Below are 8,574 nucleotides of genomic sequence, written 5' to 3'. Positions count from 1 at the left end.
CTCCGCCCGGCGCCCGCCGGGGCCGCAGCCGGGGCGCGGGTGGCCGGCCATGGGGGCGCAGTGACGCGCGCGGCGGCCGAGCGTTCCTGCGAGCGGCGGGCCCTCCTCGGCGGCGGCTGCGGCGCCGGGCCCGCGCGCTCTGCCCGGGGCCCCGCGGGAGCCTCCGCCGCGCTCTATGCGCCTCTGCGGGCGCCGCGGACCCGGGCCATGGCAATAGACCGGCGGCGCGAGGCGGCGGGCGGCGTCCCTGGGCGGCTGCCGCCCGCGGCCGAGGAGAACGGCGCCCTGCCGCCCGGGGACGCGGCGGCCTCGGCGCCCCTCGGGGGGCGCGCGGGCCCGGGCGGCGGCGGCGACATCCAGCCGCTGCCCGCCTCGCACGCCGCCGGCGGCCCGCACCCGAGCCTCCTGTTGCTAGACTATGACGGGTCGGTGCTGCCCTTCCTCGGGGGCCTGGGCGGCGGCTACCAGAAGACCCTTGTGCTGCTCACCTGGATCCCGGCGCTCTTCATCGGCTTCAGCCAGTTCTCGGACTCCTTCCTCTTGGACCAGCCCAACTTCTGGTGCCGCGGGGACAGCAAGGGCGCCGAGCCGGCGGGGGTCACGGCCACGGGCCGGTGGGGCGGCGGCGACCTGGCCAACTGGACCAGCCCCCCGACCACCCCCTTCTCCACCGCCGCCTGGGGGACGGCGGGCCCCCTAGGCAACGGCAGCAGCGCGGAAGGGGGCGACGCGCCGCCCCTGCCGTCCCCTCCGGACAAGGGGGACAACGCCTCCAACTGTGATTGCCACGCGTGGAACTACGGCATCCGCACAGGCCTGGTCCAAAACGTGGTCAGCAAGGTAAGAGCCGCGACCGCCCCGGCCCCGCGTCCCTCTCCCGAGCGCTGTGCCCTCCGCGGTCCTCGCGCCCTTCCCCGCGCCCTCGTGCAGGCCCGGGTCCCCGCAGTGGTGCGAGCCCGCGTGTCCTCGCACCTCACGTGGGCTTGCTCTCCTTCCATCCCCCAAACAGATGTGTTTGCCCGGGTGTGAAGCTGGGCTCCGGCAGCCCTCTGCGGTGGCCCTGCCTACCTACGCCAAGGGGCACCTTAGCCTTCCGAGTTGGCACCCAAACTCCTGTCCCAAAGCACACACGAAAGGGGCGCCTCTCTCTCTGCAAAGGCTGGAGCTTCCCTCCCCCACCCTCGAGCTGTCACTTCATTCAGGCAGGGGTGGCCCGCAGAGGGCAAGGCCTGATGTGTCACCAGCTGGCCCTGGAGGATGCCCCTCTCAAGGTCTGCCCGCTGGAGCCTGGCCCCGGGCTCTGCCCTTTGCCGGGCCAGCTGTCCCCAAGTCTCCCACAAAGAAATAGCCTCTGCCAGAATAGTCCCTATTCCCAGGTGTTCTTCCGGGCACACCTCAGCCATCCAGTGCTGGCTTTGGAAACAGACTAAAGCTGACTAAAGAGCTCAAATTGTAGCCAGAGAAGCAAACAGCTTTTGAAGATTCCCTTTCGGTTTCCCCAAGCTCAGTCCTCCCCAGAGGTCGGCATATTTCACGTTGGACTTCGCCACCCCAGTGTTCCCTCAGGTGTCTTCTCGGGACTGTAGCAAACACCATTGGAGTATAGGAAGGATGCTAAGAATTTGTGGTGTTTCGGGACCACCCCTGCTGTCACACAGCAGCCCTTTTGTCCAGGCGTTGAGGTCAGATCCTGGCCAGCTTTACCTGGACATCTGACTTGCTCCAGCCCAGGGGGGCCCTCTAGCAGAGGTGCTGCATCCTGGGAAATGGAGTAGGAGTGTTTGCGAGAGATATGTGGCCATCATAAAGGTGGAGAAGGGGCAGTGCTAGAAAATCAATGCCTAAGACATCTACAGTTTTCTGGATTTCTTAACATACAAGAGAGATTGTATACCAGTGTGTCAAACAACTTGTGTTATTGTGCCCCTTCTGTGTTTTAAATAACTAATTTGCCTTTCAAAGTAAATGTAGACCTTTCTCCCACTTCTGGGCAGTTCTGGGCAGAGTTTGAAATGCTTTGTTTAAATGCCAGACTGAAATTTGACAGTTTATGATAATCTATGTGCATGTATCTCCCCCCAGCCCCAAACGTGTGTTAGTAAACAGCTGTGCCTCATGGATATGTAAGATGAAACTCTTACATCATCATGACCCTTGTCTTCAGCTTGTACCAGCCTGGCGAGAAATGAGCTGGCCTCCGGGAACTCTCTGGATTAGCTGTTAATGGGGAGATGCTTCTAGCTTGGTTCACCTTGATCCCGTCAGTCAGCCTGTCCTCTGCCAAGGCGTTTCTGTGACTGTTTCCCATCGATGGAGGTCAATGTCTGGCTGTTGTTTACCACACGGAAAACTTAAGAACAGTGACTATCTTAATACTGTTTGTATGTCTGTGAAAGTCAGGATTTGCAACGTGTCAAATACTTTGAGCCTCTTTCTAAAGTACAGGAGGAACGATGTAGATCGAAGCAGATGTGTGTAGAGGGTACTCTGTTCTGGGGTCACAGGGGAGGCCAACGTGGAAGTTAGGAGTGGGTCAGAGCATCATTCTCCCAGTGGTGGGGACCCTGCCGTGGATGGTGGGAGGAGAGAGCTAGAACAGTTCTTGAAAGCAGGCTATGGAGGCGCGTTGGAGAGCTGGACAGGTGTTCCAAGTAAGCACTCGAGGGGGTCAAAAATGGCACGAGGGTGTGCAGCATGGTTTGGGGTGCGTCAGTTATGTACAGCTGACAAGGCAGTCCGGGAGGTGAACACTTGGGGGCAATAGGTAGAGACGCATTTTCCTGTAAGATAAAGACTAAAAAGGACATATTGATTTTCACGCACAAATAAGATCTAAATAAAGGACTGTTCTGTTCCATAACCAATGCTTTCAAAAGCTTTTTAAGCACATGTTGGCAGGTACTGAGGCCAGCTTTCTCCTCTGATGGCGGTGCCCGCTGGATCCTGTATCAGATGTACAGACGTGGAATGCACATTGTGATGGGTGCTGATTCCAGAGGTCAGGTGCCTGTCAGCTTGGCTTGCAAGTGGAAGCAGAAGTGGCAGGCTTCTCCTTCTGTCCGTGGATGAAAGTTCAGGGTCTGAGAAGTTGCCTTTTGTACCTTCTTCCCCCACTGAGCGCCGCGATCTTCCCACTCACAAAGAAGCCCCGTGCAATATCTTTATCATCAGACTTCCTCCAGCAGGTGTGTGCCTCCCTGCGATAGAGGGCCTGTTCTCTTCCTGGATACAGAAGAACCACCAGGCACATATTACATTATATTAAATATATGTTCTAGATATATATCATTAATATCTATATCATATATTGTATAGTCTAGTATACAGGCTATAATAGCACTTACACACATGAAACTGCCAAGGCAGATAGAGTCCCAGGTCGTTATAGTTAAAAGGGGTCTTGGAACTGACAGAGTCTCTCCCCTCCTGGGTGGCATCCCTGGCGTGGCTGTGCCTTGCACGGAACCCCATTAGCTGGTTAGTCTTCCTTGCAGAGAGTCGTGCTTTTTGGTGGACATAACTCGGGTCATCTCATGCCTGTTTGTGCAGCTCTCTCCTCCGAATGATTCTTTTTCCTTCATATAATACATGCTCAGATATCTGAGGATACCCAAGTACTGGTTTCTTCCGTGGCTAAGAAATCGCCAGCTCCTTCAGTCCTTCCATATGGGACAGAATTCGCCATTCTGATGGTTCCACGTGGCATATGTATCTCTTAAGCATGGCACCCAGAACACAATAGGCATGGCCTGTGTGTTCTGATCAGAAGAGAAGACATTGGACACTTCACTAATGAAGCTTACAGTCGATCATTAAGGCTTTCCGTAGACATGTCATCTGTCTACCTCGGGGCCTCGATGGGATCCCATTATGTCAGGGCTTTCTCAGCCTGTGCTCGTGTGACGTGGGGCACCATGTAGGTTTCATCTTGCTAGTTTTGGGTTATTAGATCTCTCCTGTTTGATCTTTTTTATTTCTATTTTTTGCCTTGGTCCCTGGTATTTGTTAATCAGAATTTGCAATGCCTTCGAAATAGTAATAATGATGATGACGCCACCTTTCTTTTGTGCTGCCCTATAAAGTTTTCAAAACATTTTCACCTGTTATTTCCTTTGATTAAGAATGTTGAGCCGTCCAAGGCAGTCTTAACACTGAGTGTTGTCTTGATTTGAAGTCCGTTCACCAGCCTTGAGTGGACCAGAAAGTTGGTCCTCAACTTCCAAATGCCGTTCATTGCTCTGCGTTTTATCCCCAGCCGCATAGAAAGATCGTCAGTGCTTAACATAACTCTGCTGACTTTAAAATATTCCTCCCAGTAATATGCATGGTTTATCCTGCATTGTTCAGAGTGAACCCTTGTTGGTTTCTAATGCTCTCCACTTCCTTGAATAACCCTTAGAATTTTGCCTACCATCAATGTTAGCAACACTCTCTTTCTGTACGTGAAATTTAAGATGTTTGTTTATCTCCAGTCTTCTAATATTTTTTCTGTTCTCCAAGAATTCTCACAGATTGCTGGCCTTTATCCTGTAAGTAACCTGAGAGTTGTTTAAATACCCCAGGAAGTAATTTGAATTCTTTTTCTGGGGCTCAAGATTAGAAGTTATTTACAGTGACTCAGTACAATTTAATTAGGGTGAAAAATAATTACAATGTCATCGCAATAGGAATATCTTTAGAAAGAACTCACCCGGTAGGTCATCCTAGTGTGGTTTTATTTGGTGTGTCTACTATATACAACACAACAGTGAACATCTTTGTGCAGTGACTGTGTTTAGAAACTGACTGAAATAGACAATGCATCACATGGGACCAAAAGCAAACAGTAAAAGTAACATTTCTCGCCATCTCTGCCTCCAGTTTCCCTCTTTGGAAGCAGCCATGGTTACCAGTTCCTTATGTATCCTTCCAGAAATATTCCAAGTATATTTTCATTTATATATTTTTCTCTCACAAGCTGTTCATATACACTGTTTCAGGCCTTTTGTTCACCTGTGTTGGGGATGGGTGCGTATCAGTACAGGGAGCCCCTCACTCTTTTCTGTGTAATAATTTAACAAGTCACCCTCCAAGCGGGCATTTCGGTTGTTTCCAGTCTTTGTTATTACATGATATACAATGAAACTCCCGCACACATGAAACTTTTAGAAGTGGAGGGTCAAACTGGGCTGCATTTTAATTCTGACAGATGTCAAAGTGCTCTCCATAGAGATCTTATTGCCCTTACGTCCATCCATAATGTGTGAGGCCCCACTCCCACACCCTCCCTGACCCAGGGGGTTGTCATATTTTTAAATGTCTCCTGGTTTGACATGTGAGAAATTGTATTTGGTCGTTGTTGTCATTTGCATTCTCTTGTTAGGAGGGAGGTTAAATATCTCTGAAATTTTTTGAGCCACTTGTGTTTCTTTTTCTTTGAACTATCTCTTCACATCCTTTGCCTTCTTGTGTGTATATTTGGGGGGGGCATTATTTTCTTACTGATTTATAGGAGTACTTTATGCATAAAGTAAATTAAGCATTTTGGATGTTTTGTAAATGTTTTCCCCTGGTTTGTTGTTTGTCTTTTGATTTTGTTTATGGTATTTTTGTCACGCAGAGACTTTTGGTTTGGATAGGGTCAAGTGAATCTTTTATGGTTTCTGGGTTTTGTGGTAGATTTAGGGCTTCTATAATCCTGGAATATTAGGGAAAAAACACATTTTCTTTGAATATTTTTAGGATCTCAGTACCTTTTTGATTTGGTGTTGTAGGTGTCAGATTTGCTTCTATTGAGGTATTAGGATGAATTGCTAGGAAGGGAAATAAATGTTAGGTCAGTGGGCATAACAGCATTTCTCACAGGCTTTGACTTGCTCATGACGAGCTCCTAAGCATAGAATCTGGTGTGGTCCTCACTGATGGAGACACCGGAAGTTGCACAGTTGCTAAGCAGCTCTTCCATCTTTTGGGGGACAGTGTTCGTCCCCAGGTCTCACTTTCGCTTCATCTTCTTGCTCTGGACCAGCTGCAAAACCTCTTGTCTTTAGCATTGTTTTGCAAGTCTCAGTTCATTCTGGCCTTCAGTCCCAGGCAGGATCGAGTCAAAAGTTGATGTCACTTAAAAACACGTTGGGCACCAAATGTCAGTCCTGGTGCGGGAGCCGGCTGGGCCGCACATTCAGGATGCAGGGCTGGCGGCTGGGAGCCGGCCAAGGTGAGAGCATTTACACCATGGAAATCTGCAAACACCGCACACCTGGGTCTGTTTTTCTTCCGAGAAACAGTTGTTAGGCAATCATCACGCCACTGAGTGTGACCCTGGGCCACTCCTCTGTTTTTTCCTAACCTCTCCTCCCCTCCCTCCTCCCTTTCTCAGAGGTGAGCGCGGATTCTGGGCCAGGCTTTGTGCTTCGTGCTGGGAATGCAGCGCTAGGCGGAGACAGCACAGCACCCACCGAGCTGATGGACTAACAAGCCAGGCGCACCTTAACTAATCTTCCTCACTTTTTAATTACAAACTGAGTTAAGTGAGTGGAAAGAATGGGAAATGAGCGAGAACAGAGAGCCTGGCCCAGACGGACTGGCCTCAGTGATGAGACTGAGGCCTGAGCAGGAGAGAGGCAGAGGAGAGGGTGGGGGGGGGGTGTCTTTCCCTCCGAGAGGGAGTGGCATCTGCAGGGCCTTGTGGCCTGCGGGAGCCTGGGGTTGAAGCGTGCAGGGTGGCTGGGAGCACGGGGATGGGGTGACTCATAGCCATGAGACGATGAACTCAGCCAGCCGAGGGATGGGTAGGGAACGGGGGCGCCCAGGAAGAGCCTGTGGGGTGAGGACGGGGCTGGCGCTGACCCTGCTTGGGGCCCCACGGACGGGCAGGGGGGAAGCCGGGCCTGCTTCTGCCGGAAGGAGGCCGCTGGCCCGAGGTGGGGGGGGCCTGAGGAGGAGCCGTGGAGAAGCCCACTAGCCGGCAGGTTCGGACCAGGCCTTGGGCAAGTGGGTCTGACCCTGTTCCCGGGCTGTTGATTGGAGAAGCACCGGCCCTGGAGGGTTCTAGCATCTTCTCTTGCCCTCTGGCTCAAACGGGGAGAGTGCTAATTAAATTTCTATGGGGCCAGAGGACCCTGAAATGGGAAGCCATCGGCTAGAACTGACTTCATTCAACCAGCTTCACCTGTGCCCAGCACCCAGTGTAGGTAAAAGTGTGCCCTGGGCACAGCGAGCTGCGGTGTTATCTTCGAGTCCAAAGTTCAGTTCAGGGAGGAGAACGAGGCTGGGGGTCACTGACGTGTCCAGAGCCGTAGCCATAGGGTTAGAATTGCTCACCTGCTCACCCTGCAGGGTGTTCTTGCCTCCGCCCCAGGGGCCCCGCCCGGGGGAGGGGGGATGGGGGGGACCTGCCCTTTCTCTTCATCTTTACTGGCCGATCAGAGATGGTCCTGCTCCTGCCTGAGGATGGGCGTGGCCGTGTGCTGTTACCTGCGGCTTCCGTGGTGGGCTGTGCAGACCTCTCGGGCAGTTTCCCTAATCTTTGCGCCTTCTGCCTTCTGAGCCCACTTCCTGGCACCCTTTTCTCCTTCCTTCTACTTGCTGGTCCCTGTTCATCGTTCAGGTCCGCACGCAGTGCCCCCAGCACTGGCTGTGTGTCTGTCCCTCTCCCCACTGGCTGTGTGTCTGTCCCTCTCCCCACTGGCTGTGTGTCTGTCCCTCTCCCCACTGGCTGTGTGTCTGTCCCTCTCCCCACTGGCTGTGTGTCTGTCCCTCTCCCCACTGGCTGTGTGTCTGTCCCTCTCCCCACTGGCTGTGTGTCTGTCCCTCTCCCCACTGGCTGTGTGTCTGTCCCTCTCCCCACTGGCTGTGTGTCTGTCCCTCTCCCCAGCGGAGGCGTGCCCTTTACCCACCAAGTCCTCACCAGAAGCGTCTGAGCTCACCTGCGTTGATGTCATGAGAAGAGCGGAGCTCTTTAGCTCGGCAGGTGTGGGTTATGACCCGTTCACCTGCAGGCACCTCGCGGGTAAAGTGGGCTCAGGGCTCCCCTCCCCTCCCCTCCAGGGCGGCTGTGGGGCGGAATGGGAGCGCGCACCCCCCTCCAGGAGACACCTGGAAATCTCAGCTTCCTTTCTTCCTCTTCTGTGGGGTAAGGACTGGCTGAACGAGTCAGGTCAGAAATGCTTAGATGGGGAGGACCTGATAGGCCACACCTGGAAGGGTGGTTAATTCCATGGCCGTTCCGAGGTGTCTCTCGCCTTCGCCCAGAAACTGATGACCTGGGAATCCAGGTGTGCCCTTCAGATGGGACGCTGCAATGCAGGCGGCCTGAGGGGTCCCGCCAGGGTTGGCCTCCAGGGGTTTGTCTGAAAGACCCTTGAAGGGGTTGTCTGGTTTTCAGAGTTCTCCTGTGAAAACAGAGCAGGTCTCTGGCCACAGGGCTCAGGGATCTGGAAAGGAAAGGGGCTTCCTGGCCGGCGGGGCCCAGGATGAGGTGGGGTACTCTGTCAGTTGCTCCTCCACCTCCACCGAGGTCGTGGGCCAGACATCTGCGTTCGTGCCCTTCGATGGAGGACCGTCTACCGAGTTAGAAGTCTGGGTTAGCTGTGC

The 8,574-nt window shown here is 53.5% G+C and overlaps 1 protein-coding gene across 11 annotated transcripts in view; it reads left to right on the top strand.

Moving 5' to 3' along the window:
- Positions 1-205: 205 nt before the first annotated feature.
- Positions 206-8,574, top strand: part of SLC22A23 (solute carrier family 22 member 23) — a 153,261-nt gene continuing 144,892 nt past the window's right edge. For 8 of the 11 annotated variants that reach the window (XM_082413180.1, XM_082413178.1, XM_082413177.1 and 5 more), the window contains exon 1: positions 206-840. In XM_082413180.1, the coding sequence (XP_082269306.1) occupies positions 208-840 (633 nt within the window). In that variant the 5' untranslated portion in view covers positions 206-207. The other 3 variants (XM_082413183.1, XM_082413182.1, XM_082413181.1) reach the window with 3 other exon arrangements.

Source organism: Balaenoptera physalus, assembly GCF_965194825.1.
Source record: "Balaenoptera physalus genome assembly, chromosome: 11".
Taxonomy (NCBI): Eukaryota; Metazoa; Chordata; class Mammalia; order Artiodactyla; family Balaenopteridae; genus Balaenoptera; species Balaenoptera physalus.
The sequence above is the reverse complement of the archived record's forward strand: the minus strand, read 5'-3'. Positions and strand labels throughout refer to the sequence as shown.